General features: G+C 39.0%; 1 protein-coding gene across 1 annotated transcript; it reads left to right on the top strand.

The window, feature by feature from the left end:
- The first annotated feature begins 267 nt into the window (after nucleotides 1-267).
- On the top strand, nucleotides 268-25986 carry LOC110285761 (membrane-spanning 4-domains subfamily A member 4D). Its single transcript, XM_021152153.3, has 7 exons — nucleotides 268-635; nucleotides 9569-9728; nucleotides 11319-11438; nucleotides 14117-14173; nucleotides 18611-18733; nucleotides 19995-20096; nucleotides 25407-25986. Exons 2-7 carry the CDS (start codon nucleotides 9594-9596, stop codon nucleotides 25545-25547), a joined length of 678 nt encoding a protein of 225 aa, XP_021007812.1. The 5' UTR covers nucleotides 268-635; nucleotides 9569-9593; the 3' UTR covers nucleotides 25548-25986.
- Nucleotides 25987-26156: the final 170 nt, after the last annotated feature.

Below are 26156 nucleotides of genomic sequence, written 5' to 3'. Positions count from 1 at the left end.
ATAAATACCTTAGAACCATGGACTGCCTCTTTTTATAGGGGTCCATCTTGGGGAGCTATGGAGAAGGCCTTCACCTATAGAGCCTTGTTTAGTCTCCCATAGAAAGCCTCTCTGCACTCCCAACCATGACTGCCACCAAGCTCAAGTCTGCAATCAAGCCAAGGACTCTCCCTGTGGGGTCAGCCTGAGCTCCCCTCTCTTCCCGCGACCCCGCCCGCCCAGGCGAGATCATCAGGCCCAGATTCCTTTCTCAGCTCTTTCGCAACTTCCAGCTGCTCCTGGACTTCCAAGGGAACCCCACAGCCCCGGCTTCATCTCAGGCCTGAGGACCTCCGAGCCTGTTCTGGCTGTCCCGCGCCTCTGACTGTGCTTTCCCAGTTTCCGACCATCGTCTCAGGGCTTCCCTACAGCCCAACAGGAGCCTGGACGTTGTGGGGTAAGAGCAGACAACTCCAGCATCTGGCATCCAGCATCAAGCACCCCACATCCTACATCCTTCCTGCCTCCCTGAGTGGCCCTGCCTTGTGACAGCGGGACCCAAGGACTCTACAACTGACACTACCATCGTGGTGCAAACCCAGCTCAAGCATACCCACAAATAGAGTCCCACATCGAAACTTCACATTACTCAAGGAGTAAGTAAACTTTGACCTAGTTCAAAAGATCTCTCTCTCTCTCCCTCCCTCCCTCCCTTCCTCCCTCCCTCCTCTCCCTCTCTCTATCCTTTCTTTCCTCCCCCTCCCCCCTCTCCCTCTCCCTCCCCTTCCCTCTCTCCCTCTCCCTCCCCCTCCCCCCTCTCTCTTTGTGTCTTTTCCTGGCCAGCTTCCCCCACCCCAGCCCCTTTGACTCTTAGCTACACTCTCCAAATCTCATTTTGACCTAACTAGCTAGCTGCCAGCCTCCACTCTCTGCCTCTCCCCCAACACCACAGCAAGGGCTACTACACAGTAACAGAGCTGCCTTTCAAAGAGCAGGGCCAGCCCTGAGATCTCTGCTTCTCATCAGCCCAAGCCCAACCTCACATCCCCTGTAGGTCAAAAAGCTAGATTCTCACTCAAATGTATAGTTGGCAATGTTCTCGCCCATTCTAAGGGCTTCCTAGTCACCTGGCCCAGTTGACTGTGTCCTTAGTTATGCAGAAGCTTTCTAGTTTTATGAAGCTCTGTTTGTCAGTTGTTGGTCTTTAATCTTGGACATATGGACACCTATTTAGAAGGTCCTTTCCTACACCTATATCATCTATGTTACTGACTATTTTTTTTTTTCTAGCAGTTTCAGTGTTTTAGGTTCCAAGGTTAGGTCTCTGATCCATTTGCAATTAGTTTCTGTGCAAAGTGATAGGGCTCTATTTTCATTCTTCTGCATGTAGACTTTCAGTTTTTCCAGCACCATTTATTGAAGATATCTTCTTTTCTCCAGTTTATGTTTTGTCATCTTTGTCAGGTATTAATTGGCTGAGGTTGTGTGTGTTCATATTTGAGCCTTTGTTTTTATCCCATTGGTCTACACATCTGTTTTTGTTCCAGTATCATTCAGTCTTTCTTGACATGGCTCTGTAATATAGCTTAACATCTGGAATAGTAATCTTTCCTGCGTTGTTCTTTTTGTTTGAGATTGTTTTGTCTATCTGGGGTCTTTTGTAGTTCCATATAGGTTTTAGGAGAGTTTTCTATTTCTGTGAAGAGTGACATGGGGATTTAGATTGGGATTCCTTCGAATCTGTAAATAGATTTTGGTTAAATGATCATTTTCACAACGTTAATTCTACCAGTCCATGAGGTCATTTAGCAAGGTCAGCTAGCAGATTATCCTCTGTTAAGGGCCCAGACAAATTAGTATGTGCCCATAGATGACTTACAAATCACAGGAAAGTTCTGCTTTGTAATAAAAGTTGTTACTTAAATAAAAGTGAAGATATGGTAGATTTATTTAAGGCCAGAATAGAGGTTTCAATGGCTGGGAACAGTTTAACCATATTGTGAATCAGAGTAGAGATTAAAAAGACAGTCTTGTAACTTAGTAAAGGCAAAAATCACAGCAATTAATTCTGTCCTGTGAGCAGAAATTTCAGAAGTTTCTTGAGAAAAAGTTTCACCATTCATAGTCACAGCCTTGCCTTTTGCTGACCCATCAGTAAAAACTAAAGCTGCACTGGGAAAGGGCTCAATGGAATACTGGAAGGGAAAGATAATCTGTTGAGTCTTCAGAAAAATGGTTAACAAAGGAAGACTGGGCAAATGGGATACAATCTGGCCTGTAAAGTTAATTAACACAATCTTCCAAACTTCTGAATGTAAAAGGAGCTCAGTCCTACTCCAATTGGTGTGTCTCTGTGGATGTGGGCTTTAAGACCCTTATCTTAACTGCCAGGAAGCCAGTATTCTGCTAGCAGCCTTCAGATGAAGATGTAGAACTCTCAGCTCCTCCTGCACCATGCCTGCCTGGACACTGCCACATTCCCACCTTGATGATAATGGGCTGAACTTCTGAACATGTAAGCCAGCCCCAATTAAATGTTGGATATATATATATATATATATATATATATATATATATATATATCTCAGTCAGTTGGCTCAGTCAGTTGTTTATTATTATAAGGCACTATAATCTTAAAAAAATCTCTTCTCATTATTTCCATTCTGTGCTTCTGTGCTTGCATCCTTTAAAAATCACAAATGCCACCAAAGTAACATAGGAAGTAATAAATTTCCTAGGAGTGACAGCCAGATGGATCCACTCCAAGGGACCATCTTGCCATAGCACACATGTAGGTGTATGAACAGTAGGTAGTACTATAAGGTCCCATGACTCATTAAGCTTTACCCTCTGTAATTGTTTGCTAATAGCCTGCTCCACGATTATAAAAGCGTTTCTTGCTTCCTCAATTAAGGAGCATGGAGACTGAGAGTTGGAGTCACCTGTAAGGATGCCAAAGGGTTAAGCTCCTCAGTAGTTAATTTAATAAAAGGATGAATACAATACCTTCTCCTCAGATTCTTTGAAAATCATTTACTGTAGTTAATTTGCTTAAATCTAGCTGTAAAAGCTGATGGGCCACAGCATCTGAGTAAATGACTGTCCCCAAATAAGAGAGAGGTGGTTCCACCTGTGTCTTTTCCAGAGCAAGCTTTAGATCAAAGTTGGCAAGTTGATCAACAGTAACTTATAAAGCATCTTGCAAAATGGCTCGATCTGAGTGAGCCAAAAAAAATCATCTATATAATGAACCAAATACACACCGAGATAACTGAGTCTCACTTCTGTAAGAGTCAGATCAACAAGCTTTTGGCACAGGGTAGGACTATTTTTCGTTCCCCGATGAAGAACTTTCTGATGAAAGCATCTATAAAGCTGTTTTAAATTCACAAAGAGAAGACTAAAAGCAAATCTCTTTCTTTCTGCAGGGGCAAGAGGAATAGCCTGTCCTTAGTGATTATAGAGAGTGCCATGGAGTGTGAGATATTGAAAGCCAAACACCATCTTCTCAAAACCTTACAGTTATAAACAAGCATTGTGAGGGTTTTTTTTTTAAGCCATTGTAACTCCTAAAAATTGTAAAACAAACGTAGTACCTTATCTTTGAAAGCTTCTCTAGATCTAATAGAAGCACAAATAACATGAGAATAATTATAAATCACAGAGGCACAGGCTCTGGGGATTAACTCCCATGGGGTGAACATGTAAGACTGTGTGACACACCGAGCATTTCCACAGGATCTCATCAGCAGTGCTGAGGGGAAGCTGAAACTGAAACAGATCCTTTCAGGGAAGGTGAAACAGAAAGTTTAGGGCACATGGTAGATGAAGCAAGTTTCAAGTAGCTCCAACAACTTCACACATTACATACATGCATACATACATACATTTTTGATTGAGTCTAGATGGTGAACCTGGTTCTCTGGATCTTCAGCTACTCTGGGAACCTGTACTTTGGAAGCCAGCACTGCAGTGGTGGCTTGTGTGTGTTGCTGGATCTCAAACCAAGAAGGATCCCTTATCTAGTCTCAGCAGTGTAGAGAAAACCAAGAAGAGTAGAATCACAAAACACTATTGAGTACCCAGTTATCAATGTTGCCACTGCTCCTATGGATGCTTCCTACAGTGGACTTCTAAGACAGCTTCACTTACTGCTAACACTATCATGGCTGAAGAAGCTACACAGATCCTGCATTTCTGCATATCTAGAACCAAAGTCACTACATTGTACCCAACCCACATTCCTGCCCCTGAAGGCCTTTCACAAATCCAGCTGTGGATGAGGTCACTACTTGATTAGATGCACAGGTGTCCCTCCATCATCTCACTCTCCTCCATTGTGATGGCTTTGCTCACTCATCAGCCCTCTTTCAGATGCTCCCATCTCCATGAAGCTCCTCTTCATTCCAATGTTTGCAGTCAGTGGTGACCTCTGAGCTCTCCAGAGGCTCTGCTTTACCAGGCAGAGAACAGATTGTCCAAGATTCTAATGGCAGGCTTCCTTAGTTCACTGAATTTCCTAGGATTTCCCTGAATTTGTTCCTGAGTTTCTGAATTTATCAAACTCCTTGGAGAGGAGAGTTTATGAAACATTTTTTATCATTGTATCTGAGGCCCGTACTATGATTCACTAATGTAAACTTAACCTAAGAAATGTGTATTGAGTAAGACAAATGATTCAAGTAGTGTTATGTGACTCTGGTTAGTTCATATGAGGATAAATTGTGGTATCAAGAAAACCTTGGCCCTTGCTCACTCTTTCTATTTCACCATGCAACAGTAACTTCTCTCATTTCCAGTATTAACTGTCTTACATTGTGACTTAGCCAGATAACCTTAAGTAGAGCTGCCAATTTCTATGTTAATGCTTTTTGTTATGCCAAAAATGGGTTAAATAAACCCCCCTTCTTTATAATCACCTAACATCAAATATTTTATCAAAATAATATGAAGATAGTTTTGATTTCATGGGAGGCATTTAAAGTTTATGAGAATAATAAGATTATGCAAGAAATGGCTGTGGTTAAGTTTTTCTTAGGGAATAAGCTTTTTCACTGAAACTGGAATCTTCTTAGACCCAGAAAAGCACTGTATTCACTGTTGCTGTGTAACAATGACGAATTCATTACAAGTCTCTGACAGCAGAGTTTCCTGCACACACAATACATTTAAGATATATATACACAGTTCTCTAGAAAAACACATGTAACTAAAATATGTGATTTTTTTAAAACATTTGCAAATGCCATCTAAATGGTGTTAGTCTGAGTATGTTAAATCTTTAAAATTGTATGTTTGTTGTTTTTGATATGTCTGCATTGTTTAGTTTTAATTTTACTTGTTATTAATACCTAATAAACAAAGTAATGGGTCATAAAAACATTTTCATATCTCATAGCATTTTGTTTATATTCCTTTGTCAGAGTTTTACCAAAAGTAAATCTCCAAACTTATCATCACAATAAGCAGTATTACTTTCTTGTGGAATAAAAACTCTGTTAATGGGAGCCACTCCTTTTGAGTATATTTCACAATAAATATACACACCTTGGAGGAAGAGTCAAAAGTCAGTTAACAGTTTTTATAGAAAAGTAGGAAGTGGTTGTGTTCTTTCAGAGATTCCTATCACAGCCTTTATGATTTAGAAAGGTGCTAGAAGAATTATGCAAATTTAAGCTAAGGGAGATGCTGAGTGTGGGGCGGCCACTGGCTCTGTACAATGACTCTGGGGTGCCTTTCCAGAGCTTGGCCCTCCTCAGGCACAGAGGACAAGCATTGTGGAAGTAGGTAGGTGCAGGAATTTGCCTTCCTAGGCTTCAACATGATGGCTTTTCATTTACTGGATGAATATGGAACATCTAAGTGAAAATGAGAAAAATGAGGTCACCTTTCACTGAATACACTAGGCTTTGGACCTGAGTGAGGTTGAATGCACACTTAACTGTACCTTGGGAGGCAGTTTTTGGTGCAAAGAATAAGGACAAAGAAATAATAAAGGCTTGTTTAAAGTGACAGCAATACTTTCTCCTCCAGTGTCTATGACCTCACCAGTCACAGGAGCTCCCTGGTGGGTTATCCAGTCCTAAGTGGTCATCTCTAAACACATGTACATACAAGCAACATTAAATGGACCCAACATTGTGTGTGTGTATGTGTGTGTGTGTGTGTGTGTGTGTGTGTTAAATCATATGCATATTTAACAATAATAGTTAAAGGGAATGAGGTCATGAATATAAAGGATGTAGGAGATCATAGGAAACGTTGAAGAGAAGATTGGAAGGGATAGAAATTCTATGAATACAGTATTCAAGCATAATGTTCTCAAAAATAAAATAAATAATCATATATTTAAAAGAAAGTAAAAGGAAATGATAAAAGCTTTAAGAAAACCTCAACTGCTAGGCAGTGGTGGTGCATGCTTTTAATCCCCGCACTTAGGAAGCAGAGGCAGGCAGATTTCTGAGTTTGAGGCCAGTCTGGTCTACAGAGTGAGTTCCAGGACAGCAACTGAGCACTGTATGAAGTTTTTTACTTTGTATTCTTTCTCTACCCACAGGATATGAAAAACATGAAAGTGATATTTAAGTTATTGACTGATCATTTCACATATTGTAAATATAGAGTTTTCAGTTACAAATGTTCATGTGAAGTTCTCAAGCACTAATATTTATCAATTAGCACATGGGTACAACAGTGTATATGTCAGTATGAATATAAAGGTAGCAAAACTTCCAATTACAACACTTGAAATAATAATAAAAATATATTTTTCATAATTGCAAGAAAATTATGTTACTTAATTCTGCTTAGATTTTGCCTTCAAAAATACACCTTGATCAATAATCTTTTCAGAGTTACATAAAGCATGGAATAGAAAAATGTACACTCCCATATTAAAATATTTTAATGTGGTAAAAAAGTTAAAGTCCTTTTTCTTTCAACTCCTAAATAATGGAACATTAATGAAACATTCAAAATAAAATAATGAAATCAATAAAGTAAAATGAATTTTAAAAATTACCTTCCATAATACATTAATCTGTCACCTACATATTATTCTAAAAATCCATGAGTTAAGACAGTATCTGCTCCATGCAGAATTTGGTGGAAATTCAGATGATGGATGCTGAACATCCTGATATGATTAGTCTGCTCTTGGGATGGACTGTGACCTGAAGTAGGACTTAATGCATCACTGGCTTCATTTAGAAGACACGCAAGCCAAGAGCTGAAGCCTCTGGTATAGATGTTCATCAATGGAAGACACCGAGAAGACTCTTAGCAGTGAAGATCAGAAAGATGCTTGATAGCAATTATGTCCAATGCACTCTTGCACAGATGAAGTCAAAGTGATACAAAGAATGTCAGTAACCAGGAATTCCCATCTTAATGAAAGCTATGAAAAAAACTTCAGATTATTCAATCTTTTATGTGTATAGGTGTTTTGTCTGCATGTATGTCTGTATACCACATGTATACCACATGTGTGCTCAAAGACAAGAGTTGTTTGTGTCCTAGAATTTTAGGTATAGATGGATATGAGCTGCCATATAAGAGCTAGGAATTGAACCTGGGTTCTCTGGAAGAGCATCATGTACTTTTGTTGTTGTTGTTGTTGTTGTTGTTTTGTTTTGTTTTTCCAGACAGTGTTTCTCTGTATAGCCCTGGCTGTCCTGAAACTCACTTTGTAGACCAGGCTGGCCTCGAACTCAGAAATCCGCCTGCCTCTACCTCCTGAGTGCTGGGGTTAAAATCACTGAGCCATCTCTCAATCCCTCAGATTATTGGATCTTAGGCAAAGGCTTTTCTCTACTCAGACTTCATTTTTATATCAGCGTCAATTACCAAAAACTGTTGAGATGTAGGCTTGTTTGTTGCTTGTTTCTATTTTCAGTTTGATCAAAGAGAGTCATGTCCCTCTTTAGATTCACATCCTTATGCTGGCTTTTTAGTAACGAATAGACAACCAAGAGGTTGTCTTGACATCATAGAGATCTGAAGGTATTTCTGAGAGGTGGCAGCATTTCTTTCTTTCTCTCTTTCTTTCTTTCTTTCTTTCTTTCTTTCTTTCTTTCTTTCTTTCTTTCTTTCTTTCTTTCTTTCTTAATCATTTATTTATTTATTTATTTATTTATTTATTTATTTACACTCCAGACCCAATTCCCCTCCCTGTCCATCCTTCAATCTTTCCACATCCCATACCTCCTCCCTGCCCCGCAGTCTCCACAAGGATGTCCCCACCACACAACGCCCTCCCCACCAGACTTCTAAACTCCCTAGGGCCTCCAGTCTCTTGAGGGTTAGGTGTATCTTCTCTGACTGAACCCAGACCTAGCAATCCTCTGCTATATATGTGTTGGGGGCCTCATATCAGCTGGTGTATGCTGCCTGGTTGGTAGTCCAATGTTTGAGAGATCCAACTGGGCAGAGGTTCTTTATAACTAATGAATAAGATGTGCACTTCAGTGAACTAAACCCTTCACCTTGGGCTCTCTTAAGAACACCTTTGCCTTCTGGAACATGAAAGGGAAGTGCAGGCACATTTTTTGCTACTTTATTGGATTCTTATATCTACCACCTTCTCTGCTACAATTTCACCCTAATCCCTTGTAACACTTGAAGACTAGATAGGAGAGAAAGAAGGTTAGATTGGGAAAGGGAGCTTACATCTCTTTAGACGACTTCCCGCTGATTAGGGGCATCAAGTTCCTGAGGGCAAATCCAATCTTAGTCATCAGAAAATCTCTAACCAGCAACCAGAAATCCAGCAATCCAGCAGCAATAGCAAAAGCAGCAAAAACAACAGCAGGACTAGCAGGCACCCGCAGAGGGATGAGTTGGGGTAGTGTGGGGTGGGGGAAACAGCAGCCAACACCAGCTTTCTCAAGGCTATGCCCTCTCACATTTCTACCCTCTCATGTGTCCCCAGAATTCAAAACATTTACAAAATTGCAAAAATCACACCCCTCCTACAGTTCTAGACCATCCTAGTTATCAGCTGTGGCTAACCTGAAGCAGCCTCATATCTCACACCTGGGATTAAAACAAAAACAAATTTACATATTATAACTACCTGGGTTTTTTTAAGAAACCATAATTCTCACTAGAGGGAAGTACAGGGAGTGCTTAAGTTCTTGCACTGCAGGTTGGTTGAGTAGTTCACAGGCAGAGGGGAGTTGTATCTGCCGGAAGCCAGAGACTCTATGAGGAGACTGCACAGATGTGATGGGTTTCTTTGTTGTGGGACCAGATGGTGAAATGGGGTGCACCTCCTGAAGATGAAGTCAACATGCATAAATGCTCCAACTACTAATTTGAAATGTGATGTCTAAAGTATTTGTGGATAGATAAAGAAAAAACATGAGCATTCAAGATAAAATTGGAAATAGAATTGGAAGAGTTTCTCTTACAAGAGAATAAATTTTTTTCTATTTTATCTAAGCTATTGTTTATTATTATTATTATTATTATTATTATTATTAATTATTATTTATCACATGGGAAGATTTCATTTGGAATTTACCCTTAAATTGGAATGTAGCATTGAATTATTTCCAGAACTTCATCCACAATTTCATTCTTATTTCAGTACTGTTTCTGCTGCCTTGGAAACCATGCAAGGACTGGAACAGACCACCATGGCAGTGGTTCCTGGAGGTGCTCCGCCTTCAGAGAATTCTGTTATAAAATCACAAATGTGGAACAAGAACAAAGAGAAATTCTTGAAGGGGGAACCCAAAGTCCTTGGGGTAAGGCATCTTTGAATCACAGGGGAGAATGATTTTGTAAATATATAAATGACTTTGAAAAAGAAAAAACAGATACTCAATGCTCTGTCTCAGTAGCTTCATGGTACATCATCACATCCCAGTGTTAATAGCATTTGATTTTATTTTTTAAATACATTCTATTAGATATTTTCTTCATTTACATTTCAAATGTTATCCCCAAAGTCCCTTATACCCTCCTCCCACCCTACTGCCCAACCCACCCACTCCAGCTTCCTGGCCCCTGGCATTCCCCTATACTGGGGCATATGATCTTCGCAAGACCAAGAGCCTCTACCATCACATCCCAGTGTTAATAGCATTTGATTTTCATATTTATCATTTGACAATTGACATGTTAGTCTACACATCATACTTTCAGTTTAATTATCTTTAAAATATTGAGACTGCAGGAATTATCTAGTCTGTAGATCATCTAAGATGATCATATCTAACTCAGTGTAGAGAAAAAGCTATAAAGCTACAGCTGTGGCCTGGCCCTTTGGCTGACAAACCCATTCTGTACTGTACAATTGCTCTGCCTTTCTTTCACCTGCTACTCAGATGATGGGAAATCCTCCATTCTGCACATATTTCTGTCTCCAGTAAAATTGAAGGGGAGACAAAGATATGTACACTCCCAATGATGAGCACTCTGACCTTAGTACTTTGTCTTCTATTAGTTTATTGATTTCTATAAATATTAATTTAAAATAAATCATAATAATATCAAGTAGTAGTAAATCTTTTTAAATTATTATATTTTTAGGTTCATTTGTTTGTTTCTGTTTTGGGTTTTTTTGTTGTTGTTGTTGGTTTTGTTTTGTTTTTAGTCTTTTGAGACATTCTGTCTTTGTGTAACTCTTGTCCTGGAACACAGGCTGTAGACCAGGCTGGCTTTGAATTCACAGAAACTGCCTCCCTGCCTTCTGAGTGCTGGAATTAAAAGCCTGCACGACTACTGCTGCCCAGCTCAATCTATTCTGTCGTATTACATGAGTAGCTATTTCTTTTTCTGAGGTTTGGTACATGGTATTCTTAAGGACGTCTCTGTTTCCCCTGTGTATTGAGTCACTTGGCCTCTTCTCTTGGGTTTGCACATATCATATCCCCTGAATGATTCCTGGAAGAATTAATCACTTGTTTTCTGTTAGCTTGGCTAGCAAGTAATTATTTTATTTGTCTTAAAAAAATAAACCTTAGGTTTTGTAAGCTTTCTCTCCATAGAAGTATCTATGGAAAGAATTTCCCTCTAAGTTTTGAAATTACTGAAATGTGTGTTTCTCTCTCTCTCTCTTTCTTCTCTCTCTCTCTCTCTCTCTCTCTCTCTCTCTCTCTCTCTCTGTATGTGTGTGTGTGTGAGAGAGAGAGAGAGAGAGAGAGAGAGATTCCAAGAGATGATTTATAAGCTAGTACATCTCATCTGTGTATGAAGGCAATTGACAAAAGAATAATATTTCATATTTATCTTTGAATTATGAAAAGAGGAAGTGTTGGTAACTTGGTGGTTTGATAGTACTTAGCATTGGCATCATTTTGTGGTGGATAATGTTTTTATTTTTTTGTTTCTAGGCTATACAAGTTATGATTGCTTTCATAAACTTCAGCTTAGGAATAATAATGATATTAAATAGAGTTTCTGAACAATTCATGTCAGTGCTCTTACTGGCCCCATTTTGGGGATCAATAATGGTGAGTAATATACAGTCTTGTATAACTGGGGATAATAACACCTTGTTGTGACTGTACTAACTTTGGGTGAAATTGTCTCTCAATTATTTCAAGTAGTCTACAAGTTTGAAAAGTGCATATTTAAACCTGATTCAGTGTTGTTCATGTTGCAGTATCCAAATGTCATTCATATAAAATCGGTGAACTGTTTATTTAATATGTCACTTAAGATATATTGTGACAGCATGTAGTCATGTACTCCCAAAAGAGTTACTTAAACATTGGCACAACTGATTTCCTCAGAAGTTAATGGCTAGTCATTTTGAGGTTCGTTAGAAAGAGGGATATTGCTTGCTGACCTATCTGTTTCACTGCTCATAACATTTTTACAAATATATTCTCAAACCAAGGATAACTGTCCTCCTATTGTTAACTTGGGGAATTGAGATCTGCTTCTCTAGCTAGGAAGGGAATCACAAAACTCTGAAGCCCATGAAAGAATGAATGAAACACGGGTGTTGTTGGCAAAGGAGACGGGAGAAAGCTGAGCAGGTGATTAACAGCATCTGGCTAATCAAATCTCAATAAACGCTTAAGAGAATAAGAAAACTGTACGTGAATTTTGTTTCAATTTTAAATAAAATAACTAATCAAAAATTTGAATTAGAATTTTGAAAGTTAAAAAACTCTGCACTATAATAAAACTTGAGAGAATTAGTGTTTTAGAGTTGAGTGTCAATTAAGTATAAAAATCAAACATTTCTCACCTATATGTTATGAACTTACAAGTAGAAAACAAAATGCATAACCTTGGTTATTTGTTATTTTACAGCTTAGAGTCTTATTCAAGTGATGCAAGGTTTCCATTTATTAATGAAGTGGAAAATGAGAAAATTTAGTTATGTGGTAGACCTGTTACTTTAGTTTTCCCTTCTTTTTACAACAGGTGTTTAAGATTTGAAGAATGCCACAGACTGCCATATTTTTCAAAGTTACACGACACTTTATATATCAGTAATAATACCAATAATAATGAAAATGATGATGATAATCCCATAAATAATACAACTAATAGCTTTCATATAATCTGGGGACATTACTAAGTGGTTTTGTATGTAATGTTCCACTTGAACCAATCACTACAACGTCTGAGAAATTTGCCTTTATCTTTACTCTATAAAGGAGAAATAAAATGAGACTAAGCGAAGTTAATTTTCTCAAGATGCATTCAGTCCATGAACAAGATCTCAGAATCTCATTTATCTCCTCACTGTCGATGCCTGCTTCAATCTTTATTTCCTACTCATTACCATCTTGGATAACAACTCCCATAATTCATGATGGAGGATCCACTTCAAGGTTTCAGGCCAGCAAGGGGAGCAATGGACAGACATGCAACTCCCCAGCCTCTCATCTATATCTTGATTTTAGTTTCAGTGATGTGGTCCTACTGACACTCCATTACCTTTTAAATCTTCTAAACTAAAATTTGGAAAGCACATCCAGACATTTGTATATTAGCTGACTAGTCTAAAGAGGTCAATTCAATCAAACTGACAGCAGTCATTTTGATTAAATTGAAAATAATGGCCAAATTGGCAGACTCAAATGAGCTACATATTGGAGTCATCATCTAAAATATAATTTAATTTCTTGCCATTATTTTATTTATAGCTTCCAATATTCATTTTCAACAAGGATAATTTCTTTTCTGTTTTTGCTGGGCTAACTTTTTTTTAGTTTGGTGTCACGTTGGCAAAATCTTGTTCTAAGGATTAAAGAGCTTTAGCCTTTGTTGCTCTTACCATTTTTGATAAGATAAAAGTTGAATACATTTTTAAAAAACCTTAATAAGAAATATCTGAAAAGACTTGATAATTTAAAAGTTTAAAAAGTCCTCAGTTTGTTTTTAAGTTTATGAAATATAATCTCAAAATGTCCTACATATTAAATAAATGTCTCCAGAGTAAGACACTGCAGACAGCTTTGTCAGTGTAATTAGAAAGATGATCACTCCAGCCATAGACCTGTAAGGGGGAAAAGTACAGCTAAGAGGGACCGTGGGTGACTTTTTCCTCTATACCGAAGCATAGAGAAAATACTATCAGAATTTTGAGACAGAGTTAATGGCTCCTACCTGTATCCCTTCACTCAGGAAGCTTAAACAGAAGAGTCACTCCAAGCACGAGACTGGCCCGGTTTATGTAGCAAGGTCCACGCCAACCAGAACTACATAACAAGACCTTACGTCAAACATCCAAGATAAACAAATGGAATAATCTATTAACAAAACCTTGGGCTGGTGAGATGGCTCAGTGGGTAAGAGCACCTGACTGCTCTTCCGAAGGTCCAGAGTTCAAATCCCAGCAACCACATGGTGGCTCACAACCATCCGTAACCGAGATCTGGTGCCCTCTTCTGGAGTGTCTGAAGATAGCTACAGTGAACTTACATATAATAAATAAATAAATCTTTAAAAACAAAAAAAAAAGCAAAACCTTGCTGGTTCTTCCATAACTCATTTTACTTTTCCTCTGCTCTCCTGGAGATGGGGAAAGCATGTGACATAGAAAACTGCTGCCTTTCAGACAGTCGGTCACTTTACTAAACCCAGTTGATTGACAAGTCAGGGTTAGTATGCTATGAGTTATACCAACTGTTTAAAGATGTTTAACCTGGATATTTCACCTCATTTCCAGTTCATTTTCTCAGGATCCCTGTCAATTGCAGCAGGAGTGAAACCTACAAAAACCATGGTATGTATTTTGGGTTATTTTGCTTTCAATAGGGAGTAATTTCATCAACTATACATTCTGCTAAGATATAAAGGGGTTAATTTTATCTTGCAACAGCCACAACTACAAGTTTTGGAAGGACCTTACTTTCTTTCTTTCTTTCTCTTTTTAAATTTATTTATTTATTTTAAACTCCAGATTTCATTCCTCTCCGATTCCACCCCCATACCACATCCCATACCTCCTCCCCACACCCATGTCTGCACGTCGTGGCCTTCCCCACCAACCACCTCCACCCCACCACACCTCTAAATGTCCAGGGGCCTCCAGTCTCTTGAGGGTTTTGTGCATCTTCTCTGACTAAACCAAGACCTGGCAGTCCTCTGCTGTATATGTGTTGGGAGCCTCATAACAGCTGTTGTGTGCTGCCTGCTTGGTGTTCCAGTGTCTGAGAGATCTCCAGGTTACAGGATTATTGAGACTGCTGGTCCTTCTCAGCTTCTTCCAGCTTTCCCCTAATTCAACCACCGGAGTCAGTTGCTTCTGTCTATTGGTTGGGTGCAAATATCTGCCTCTGACTCTTTCAGCTGCTTGTTGGGTCCTTCGGAAGTCAGTCATGCTATGTCCATTTGTGTGAGTGCTCCATAGCCTCAGTAATATTTTGGAGTCTTGGGACTTCCCCTTGAGCTGGATCTCACTTTGGGTCTGTTGCTGGACTTTCTTTTCCTCAGGTTCCTCTCCATTTCCATCCCTGCAGTTCTTTCAGACAGAAACAATTATGGGTCAGAGTTTTGCCTGTGGGATGGAAACCCCATCCCTCACTTGATGCCCTGTCTTTCTGCGGGAGGTAGCTCTACACGTTCCCTCTCCCCAATGTAGGGCACTTTATATAAGGTCCCTCTCTTTGATGTCTGAGAATCTCTCACCTCTCAGGTCTCTGGTACATTCTGGAGCGTCCCCTCAACCTCCTACCTCCTGAGGTTGGATGTTTCCATTCTTTCTGCTGGATCTCAGGGATTTCAGTCCTTTTCCCCACCCAATACCTAATCATGTTCCCCTCTCCATCGTCCCCCATTCTCTTTCCCTCTCAGGTCCCTCTCCCCCTCCTCCTGTGGTTGCTTTCTTCTCCCTCCCAAGTGGGACAGAGGCATCCTCACTTGGCCCCTTCAGCTTGTTGACCTTTTTGAGTTCTGTGGGCAGTACTTAGGTACTCAGTACTTTTTTTTTTTTTTTTTTTTTTTTTTTGCTAATATCTACTTACTAGTGAGTACATACCATATATGTCCTTTTGGGTCTGAGTTACCTCACTCAGAATGGTATTTTCTAGTTCCATCCATCTGCCTGCAAAACACATGATGTCCTCATTCTTAGTAGCTGGGTAGTATTCCATTGTGTAAATGAACCACATTTTTTGTATCCACCCTTCTTTCGTGGGACATCTGGGTTGTTTCCAGCTTCTGGTTATCACAAATAAGGCTGCTATGAAAACAGTGGAGCATGTGCCCCTGTGGCATGGTGGAGCATCTTTGTGGAAGGTGGAATCTCATGATCACTTTGATTTGTGTTCTTCTGATCATTAGGGGCTTTGAACATTTCTTTAGGTGTTTCTCAGCCTTTCGAGATTCCTCTGTTGTGAAAATGGGGTTTAGTTCTATACCCCATTTTTTGGTTGGGTTGTTTGTTTGGTTTTTGTGGTTAGCTTCTTGAGTTCTTTATATACTTTGGATATTAACCCTCTATCAGATGTGGGGTTAGTGAAAATTTTTTCTCAATCTGTAGGTTGCTGCTTTGTCTTATTGACTATGCCTTTTGCCTTACACTTTCCAGTTTCAGGAGGGGCATCTTTTGAGTATATTGCAAAGAATGGTATCGCTGGGTCTTCAGGTAGACCTATTTCCAGTTTTCTGAGAAACCTCCAGATTGATTTCCAGAGTGGTTGTGCCAGTTTGTAATCCCATTTATCAATTCTTGATCTTAGATCATGAGCCATTGGAAATTTCCCCCTGTGCCAATGAGTTTAAGGCTCTTCCCCACTTTTTTCTATTAGTTTTAGTGAATCTGGTTTTTTGTTGAGGTCCTTGATCCACATGGACTTGAGCTTTGTGCAAGGTGACAAATATGGGTCTATTTTTATTTTTCTACATACAGACTGCCAGTTAGACCAGCACCATTTGTTGAAGATGCTTTCTTTTTTCCATTGTATGTGTTTGGCTTCTTTGTCAATGATCAAGTGTGTGGTTTTTATTTCTGGGTCTTCAATTCTATTCCATTGATCAACAGGTCTGTCTCTGTACCAATACCATGCAGTTTTTACCACTATTCTCTGTAGTAAAGCTTGAGGTCAGGGATGGTGATTCCCCCAGCCATTCTTTTTTGGTAAGTATTGTTTTTGCTTTTCTGGGCTTTTTGCCTTTCCAGATGAATTTGAGAATTGCTCTTTCCATATCTTTGAAGAGTTGTGTTGGGATTTTGATGGGGGATTGTATTGAATCTGTAGATTGCCTTTGGTAGGTTGGTCATTTTTACTATGTTAATTCTGTCAATCCATGAGCATGGGAGATCTTTCCATTTTCTGAGATCTTCTTTGATTTCTTTCTTGAGAGACTTGAATTTGTTGTCACACAGATCTTTCACTTGTTTGGTTAGAGTTACCCTAAGATATTTTCTATTATTTGTGGCTATTGTGAAGGGAGTTGTTTCCCTAATTTTTTCTCAGCCTGTTTATCATTTGTATAAAGGAAGGCTATTGATTTATTCAAGTTAATTTTATATCTAGCCATTGTGCTGAAGTTGTTATGAATATTGATGCAAAAATTCCCAATAAATTTCTTGCAAACCGAATACAAGAACACATCAAAAATATCATCTACCACGATCAAGTAGGCTTCATCTCAGGGATGCAAGGTTGATTCAATATAGGAAAATCCATTAACAATTTCACTATATAAACAAACTCAAAGGAAAAAAATCACATGCTCTAATAAAAAGAAATCAAGCACATTAATTAATCCAATAAGAGGCCTGCAACTTACCTAGCATCAAGACTGCATTATCTCGTTGAAAGTAATTTGATAAAAATACAGAACTTTTTATTGTAATTCTAAACTTTCAAACTAAGAGTCTACACTCATATTAGGTAACCAAGTATTCTATCTTGCTTAAAGTAGACTTGTTGGCATTTAAGCTGAGGACATTGGATCAGTTAGTCACTACAAGGAGCTGACCTTTCCTCTCAGTTACTGGGGCTCTATAACAGAGAAGTCTGTTATAGACCAATAACTGTTGCTGTCTGTAAGAATTATGGGATGAAAATGGAGAGGAGCCTGAGGAAAAGCAGGTCCAGCAACAGGCCCAAAGTGGGATCCAGCTCAAGGGAAGTCCCAAGGCCTGACACTATTACTAAGGCTATGGAGAGCTCACAAAAAAGAGACATAGCATGACTGCACTCCAGAAGACCCAACAAGCAGCTGAAATAATCCGAGCAGATATTTGCACCCAACCAATGGACAGAAGCAGCTGACCCCTGTTGTTGAATTAGGGAAGGCTGAAAGAAGCTGAGGAGAAGGGCGATCCTGTAGGAGGACTAGCAGTCTCAATTAATCTGGACCCCCAAGATCTCTCAAACACTGGACCACCAAACAGGCAGCATACACCAGCTGATATGAGGCCCCCAACACACATACAGTAGAGGACTGCCAGGTCTGTGTTCATTCAGGCATGATGCACCTAACCCTCAAGAGAATCGAGGTCCCAGGGAGTTTAGAAGTCAGGTGGGGTCAGGGTGGGGTCATCCAGGTAGAGACAGGGAGGAACAGGAGGAGGTATGGAATTTGGAACGGTCAGAGGGTGGATGGGGGCAATAAAATATGGAATTTAAAAAATAAATAAATTAATTATTTTTTAAAAATGGTGCCGTTTCTAAACTAGGGATAAATCAATCCTGTCTACCTCCTTAGCATCTTTCACCTACTCTGACCACTAAAATGTAGCTCATGTTCTAGATGCAGCGAACTTTCAGTTTGCTGAATAGTTTTACTTCTCACAATAAAGTTTATTTAACTGAACCATGAGAAGAGATTGTGGAGCTATATCTACAGCATAGGAGGAAATATGCAAGAGGGACCTGGCTGTCAGCATATACACAGGAACAGTTAGGCAGAGCATGGTGGAAAATGACAGACAGGCTTTCCAGTTAATGTGTCAAAGACTTTAAGAATTATGCTAGCAAATTTGAAGAGCATCTTGTGTCCCTGAGAATCACCTGGAGGAATATTCTTACGAATAAAAGTTATTATGTTTTTATTTTGGCAAGAGATTAAAGGTAACGATACTAAAAGGAAAGACACAGAGTCTACTTTTGGCAAAAAGAAGATGCATTAATAACGTCATGGTGTACTTCAAGTATTGATGGAGCTATACAAAGGATGCTATTGATAACTGATCCCCATTCTTTTCTAGATCATCAGCAGTCTAAGTGTGAACACTATCAGCTCTGTGTTGGCTGTGGCAGCAAGCATTATTGGTGTCATCAGTATGATTTCTGCTATTTTTCGCCAATTTAAAAGTCAGCCAGCCATCGTTGTGAGTATTTACTCTGATGGCAGGATGCCATGGAGATGGCATGGTCTCACTGACTCTTGCAAAAGCAACAGTCAACATTCTGATCACAAAATCAATGTTGGGGTGGTACCCAAGGAGGGACTCCCTGTCTTTAAGGAGAAGGGGAGCAGCAATCAGGGAAAGATTTGTAGGGTTGAGACTGGGATCAGAGGATGGAGGGAGCTATGACTGGGATGTAAAGTAAATAAAAATAAATTATTGGGAAAAATTAAAAGAAAATATGAAAATAAATCAATTTGGGATGTTGAAATGATAGAGAAGGGGAACAATATTTATGTAGGTATCAGGTGACATCTCCTTATTTCTCTCCTGATTAATGGATTAATTCACAGGAAAGGGACCATCTCTGATCACTGAGAACATTCAAACCTGCCAATTATAGTCACTAGTTCAATGCAGGAAAATTCGGAATAAATGTGCCACCTTTTTCTTCCATCTTGATCCTGTGTCTTGGTGAAGATACAGACAAGACCAAATGCATTGAGTGGTGAGGAGTGTGGTGCCCAACCCTCAATGATTTACCATAGTTGTGACAATCACTACCAAAATAGTGCATAATCTAGAAATATTTTATTACAGGGTGACAGAAGTTCAAAATAAATCTCTATCTCATAAAATCAGCTGTTGGCAAGGCAGTTGTCTTCCCTGTGAGCTTTAGGGAAAAGTAACTCTCTTGGTTTTTGTGTTTCCACCTTCTGTCTACATTCCTTGGCTCTTTATTCTGCCCTCTATTTTCTAGGCAAACACTGAAGCATCCTCAGTCTCTTAGACTAGGATTCTCCAGGATCTTACTTCTATGAGTAAAGATGTCATAATAACCTTAGACAGCCTGCACAGGCCAGGATATTCTGCCTATATTATCTACCCAACAACCTATATTCTCACTGTAAACCAGGCTAATCCCATCCTTGGGCTGGAACTATCCAGAAAGACTATCCTCTTCAAATATGAAATATTATTGTTTTCCCCATGTGAAATGTCTAGCATGGAGCACATCATGGAGTTAGGGGTCTCTGATAATTTTTATTAGTTAAAAATAAGTGAGAATATTAGTAACATTCAGGAGACCAAGAAATAATCTTAGCTTTGGGCTGTATCTAAAGCTGAATTTCCAAACCACTGGCTAGGGCCTTCCCTCTTTTAGCATGGTAGTCAGGAGGAGGGCATATTTCAAACATGTAATCTCCATTCTTTACATTCCTTGGTATGAATCTGTTTTTAGAGTTTGGATGTTTTGATGACAATTTTAAATATGCTAGAATTCTGCATTGCTGTGTCCATCTCTGCATTTGGATGTAAAGCTTCCTGTTGTAACTCCAGTGAGGTGAGTAACAGTTCCTGTTTGGTGATGCTTAGTAGGTCTCTATTGCTCTGTAATCAGTCATACAAATCTATCAGCTTACAGGGACATATCTTCTTATTCTCTTACCTTCTTGAATCAAGACTACCAACAGCTTAGCCTTGTCCCCTGCTCAGTCTTAAGAGGCTGTGTGAGAAGGGAAACTGAGGTTCCCTCTAGGTTTCCTAGTTTCATTAATAACAAAGTTTAAAGCCAGAGTAGGAAGAACACTCAAAGACACTTTTGAGGGAGGGAAACCAAACCAAACCAAACCAAACCAAACAAAAAAGGACAGACAAGCTGAAAATCCCCTCATCCTTCAGGCAGATGAAGATGAAGAGAAAGACTGCAGAAGGCCAGAAAGTTTGGGAAAAAATATTTAGGAGTGCCAATCTACTGCTCTGAGTTCAGAGGTCACCCAATTCCAGATTCTTGCATTGTAGAGCAAAAGACTGTACCAGGGACTCATATTAGAAATTGAGATTGGAGTCTTCCACTAGCAGCCTTTGGATGAAGACATAGAACTCTCAGCTCCTGCTGCACCATGCCTGCCTGGATACTGCCATGCTCCCACCTTGATGATAATGGACTGAACCTCTGAACCTGTTGAAGATGTGCTTTGAAGTGCATAAGTTAAACAAAACAGCACCTAACAGTATAGTACAGGAGTACAATGTAGTACCAGTGTTTAAAAGGCAGAGAATTGAACAATTCTGGCTCAAATTATTTGAAGAGTGGGCCTTTGTTCAATGAAGACATTGGTTGGTTGCATTCACAAGTTTACTGCCCTGGCATATTCTACAGGTTATTCCAAGTTGAACTGAATGGCTGCATGTAGGAGAATGCAAACAGATCCATACTTATCATGATGCACAAAACTCAATTCTAAACGATTCAAAAAGCTCAACTTAAAACTGCATACTCTAAACCTGACAGAAGAGAAAGTGGGGAATAGCCCTGAAATCATGGGCACAGGAAACAAATTTCTTAATGGAACTTTGATAGCACAGGCACAATAATCAACAATTAATAAATGGAACCTCATGAAATTGAAAAGCTATGTAAGGCAAAGGATACTATTAATCAGCTAAAGCATCATCCTACAGAATGGGAATATTGTTACCAACTCCACATCCATTAGAGGACTAATACCTAAATTACATACAGAACTGAAAACATGAAATATAAAATCAAATAACCCAGTTAAAAATTAGGGCACATAACTAACCAGAGAATTCTCAATACAGAACACTCAAATGGTTAAGAAAAACTTAAGGAAATGTTCAATATCCTGAGTCATCAGGGAAATGAAAATAAAAACTACTTTGAAATACACCTGTTAGAATGACTAAGGTCAATGGCACAAGTGACAGCTCATGCTAGCTGAAACTTCAAACTCATACAGTCACAATGGAAATCGATGTGGTGGTTTCTCAGCAAGCTGCAAATCACTCTACCTCAATATTCAGCTTGAGCACTCTTGAGCATTTAACCTGAGGTTGCTTCATATTACTACATAGACACTTGCTCAACCATGTCCATTGTGGCTCTGTTCAAAATAGCTAGAAATTGGAAACAAACTAGATGTCACTCAACAGAAGGAAGGACAAAGAATGTGTGGTATAGTTATACAATGGAGGATCACACAACTGTTGAAAAGAATGACATCATGAAATTTACATGTAAATTGAACTAGAAAGAACCATTCTGAGTGATGTATCCTAGACTTAAAAAGATAGATATTACATGTATTCAATTATATATGGAAATAATCTTTTAAGTCAATGATAAGCTACCATCAGTAGAACAACATGAGTTTTTCTACTAGCAAATAGAGTAATGAGTTAGTGTTTATAGATAGATCTCCTCAGGAAAGGAAATAAAATAGATAGGGATGGATGGATGACTAACTGGAACAGAAGGATCAAGCAGGGGTGAGGAGAGAAAAAAGGGATGAAGGAGAGAATACAGGGATAGGCAGCAATAAATAAGGGCCATCTGAGAAAGTACAGGAATATATATATATATATATATATATATATATATATATATATATATATATATATATATGAAGGTATTTTTTTGAAATCAACAAATAATAGAGGAGACAGTCTCAAATGACCATCTCATGTCACCATGTGCGGTTTCCATTCTAAGGACTGGATACCTATAATTGAGTTGTTGGCCAAAGGAGTCCTATGGGAATCCCCAAACAAGTGAGGCCATTGACAAGAGCTTACTCTATGCAAACAGAGAGCAAGGCCTCAGTGCTGAATACACCTGTACAACTCATTGAATATGGATGAATCAATCTGGTGCCCACATAGGGCCTTCACCCATATGTTCTAGAATCTTCAATTCAGGAAGGTACTCTGCAGGCTATCATAAGAGAAACATAAACATTAAGGCAGCCACAAACCCTTTAATCTACAATGATGTACTACCTCCCAAACATGTCCCACCAATGGTGGCATATATATGGATTCCAATTTATCTTATTATGTTTTATTTTGCTATACTTCATTGTTATTCCTTATATGCCTGTTTGTTTTTTTAATGAAAGACAAAAAGGCAGTGGATCAAGATGGGAGTTGGGGGATCCAGGAAGAACTGGGAAGAGTAGAGGGAGGAGAGATTGTAATCGGAATATATTTTGAGTGAAAAAAATCTATTTTTATTAAAAGAGGTAATATAAGTATTTTGTTTCTAGAACAAGAATCAAATATTTTTAAAATTTTCTCACTAAAGTGATTCTCCGATTAAGGAATATATTGCATATTTTGATGGTTTAACCTCATTTCTGGTAATGTGTATATACCTGTTTTTATAGTAAACTTGAGGGTAACCAAAAAAATAATAAGATGAACACGGGGTCCCCAGCGAAGAGTTAGAGAAAGGATATAAGAAACAAAAGGGGTTTGCAACCCATAGGAAGAACAATATCAATCAAAAAAATAATAAGATGAAGAAGCTGAAAGAGGTGTCAGCAGTGTGATTTGGTGGGATTACAAGATGGTACAATCCCTGTGGAAATCAGTCTGGTGGTTCCTCAGAAAATTGGACATAGTACTACCTGAGGAACCAGCTATATTACTCTTGGGTATATACCTAAAAGATGCTCCAACATATAATGACATATGCTCAATTATGTTCATAGCAGCCTTATTTATAATATCCAGAAGCTGGAAAGAAGCCAGAAGTCCTTCAACAGAGGAATGAATACAGAAAGTGTGGTACATTTACACAATGGAGTTCTACTCAGCTATTAAAAACAATGGCTTCATGAAATTCTTAGGTAAATGGATGGGACTAGGAAATGTCATCCTGAGAGAGATAACCCAGTCACAAAAGAACACACATGGTTTGTACTCACTGATAAGTGAATATTAGCTCAAAAGTTCAGAATACCCAAGATTCAACTCACAGACCACATGAAGCTCAAGAAGAAGGAAGACCAAATAGTGAATGCTTCAGTCCTTCTTAGTAGGGGAAACAAAATACTCAAAGGAGGAAATATGGAGACCAAGCATGAAGCAGACACTAAAGGAAAGGCCATCAAGAGACTGCCTTACCAGGTGATACATCCTATATACAGACACCAAACCTAGACACTATTGTGGATGCCAACAAGAGCTTGCTGACAAGGAGCTTGATATAGCTGTCTTCTGAGAGGCTCTGCCAGAGCCTGACAAATATAGAGGCAGATACTCACAGCCAACCATTGGACTGAGCATGGGGTCCCCAATGAAGAGTTAGAGAAAGGATATAAGAAGCAAAAGGGGTTTGCAACTCATAGGAAGAACAATATCAACCAACCAAATCTCCCAGGGATTCCAGGGACCAAACCATCAACCAAAGAGTACACATGAAGAGACCCATGGCTCCATCTGCATATGTAGCAAAAGATGGCCTTGTAGGACATCAGTGTGAGGAGAGGCCCTTGGTCCTGTGAAGGCTTGATGCCTCCCTCAAGTGTAGGGAAATGCCATGGAATTGGTTGGGTGCATGGAAGAGCACCCTCATAGAATCAGGGAGAGGGAAAATGGGATAGGGGGTTTCCAGAGGGAAAACAGGGAAAAGGAAGAACATTTGAAATGTACATAAATAAAATAGCCAATAAAATAAAGATTGTTCAATGAAAAAAAAAGAAATTGAGATAGGTTATCAAAAAAAAGAAAAGAAAAACATTCCTAAGAATGGAAGTGCACTAGTGAGCTATACAAAGAGCCTGAAGAGCGTCCAGCCACAGAATAAAGCACCTTTGGTAGGATCATTATAGACACAGCCTTTTTGTTTATATCTGTTTCTCTCACTGGCCCATAATTTCACACAGTATGCTGTCCTCCTTAGATGAAGCCAAGGTGAAGAAGCTTAGAGTGTTCTTTCGTGTACTGGTTTCTTTCACACTGAATATGCCCTACTTGCGTTTAATTTGCTTTTATCAAATCCAACCCCATTCCCTCCACTGTAATTCTTCCTTTCTAGTCCCTATTCTCCTGTCTAAAGTGTGTGTTCATAGAGTTGATTGGGCTGTTGTTTCTCAAAAACTTTCAGCTTCTACACACCTGGCCTTTGTCTTAACCCAAGGACTGCTGCAGGTGCTCCTGATCATGGAGGAAGAAGTATGTCACATAGGGAGAAGACAGTCACATGCACAGGAGGAGAAAAATACATAAGAGGAGAAAATAGCCAGGAATTAGATCATGAATACAGTATGCCAGATAAGCTATTTCTAAGTTTGTATAAGAAGCTTGTGAAATCCAGCAATTGCTGTTTCTACTGACCTCATGTGTGTTAATCCATAAATGAAGTGGCCTAGGGGCCTGATTTGCTTAAGGATGTATCCTCTTCATTCTACTGCTGGCACATGCCCCTTGATTGTAAAGGATAGAATATATTTCCCATGTGTCATTATGCTTCTGTCATTCTGGGCCACTGTCATGTGTGCTGAACTTTATTCATGGCCAACATGTCAATGTTTGGATGTGCTAATGACAACAGGAGCAAACTAATTTGTTTCCCTGTGACATGCTAGTTCAAGTAAGCCATTCATACAGAAGGCAGATGCTTTAAGATGCAGCTGCACACATCTCTGCTCAATTTCTGCCACAGAATGGGTGTTCTAGGTATGCAACACCTGATGATCCAAGAGGTGGCCCAGACACCACCCAGTGTGGTGTTTGATTCAACTGAGTAGCCACAGTGTAGGCACTAGTAAAAGTAACATTATGGAGTAAGGAAATGGAAGTGTTGACTATCCTGGATGACTCAATGACATTTTGATTCATTCCACAGGTTCTTGTAGTGCTACCACCAAATTCTGCTGTGACAGTGACAGCACCTCCCATGATACTTCAACCATTGCCACCACCAGAATACCAAGGGAAAAATGTTCCAGAAAATCTGTACAGGAACCAACCAGGAGAAATAGTCTAATTTTGATGTACGTGTGTGCATGTGTGGGAGTGTGTGTGCGCACATGTGTATGCATTTGGCTTTTTGTACGAATATAAGATATGCTCTAAATATGTAAGTCAAGCATTTATTAAGTCAATAACACTTTAAAATCTTCCATTCATTGTATGTACAAGGAGAATTTAATTGGCAAAGAATTTTTTAATGTAAACTGATAAAAACCTTGGTTTAGTGAGGTAAAGTCTCCAAAGAGTGAAGAATGGAGTTCATTTTTTTTTGGGGGGGGGGGTTCTGCTAAATAAATAAATTTGGCTGCTCACGATCATGTACAGACACATAAAGTATGTAATACAGAAGGTGTATTACCTTACTAATAATAGCAACCAATTTTAATCTCTACATGAATGCTCATCATAATATTATATGCAAAAATTGTTATGGTGAAAAGTTACAATAAACAGAAGTGCTTGAAATCAGAACACTTGATCCTTAAATATGCACACATGCATGAACACACAAACACACACATATATATGCCTATATACATGTGTATATTTATATAAGTATAGTGCATCTCACTGTACATATATAGTATATGTATTGTGTGCATATAGAGAATACACATACACA

This window comes from Mus caroli, unplaced genomic scaffold (genome assembly GCF_978045245.1).
Source record: "Mus caroli unplaced genomic scaffold, Mus_caroli_1 scaffold_20, whole genome shotgun sequence".
NCBI lineage: Eukaryota > Metazoa > Chordata > Mammalia > Rodentia > Muridae > Mus > Mus caroli.
The sequence above is the reverse complement of the archived record's forward strand: the minus strand, read 5'-3'. Positions and strand labels throughout refer to the sequence as shown.

What these genes read in the sequence shown, in the direction of transcription:
- LOC110285761 (XM_021152153.3), top strand. Translation starts at nt 9,594, where the DNA reads ATGCAAGGACTGGAACAGACCACCATGGCAGTGGTTCCTGGAGGTGCT. An exon ending in GGGAACCCAAAGTCCTTGGG is followed by an intron (nt 9,729 to 11,318) that starts GTAAGGCATCTT and finishes TTTTGTTTCTAG; the next exon opens with GCTATACAAGTTATGATTGC. An exon ending in CATTTTGGGGATCAATAATG is followed by an intron (nt 11,439 to 14,116) that starts GTGAGTAATATA and finishes CCTCATTTCCAG; the next exon opens with TTCATTTTCTCAGGATCCCT.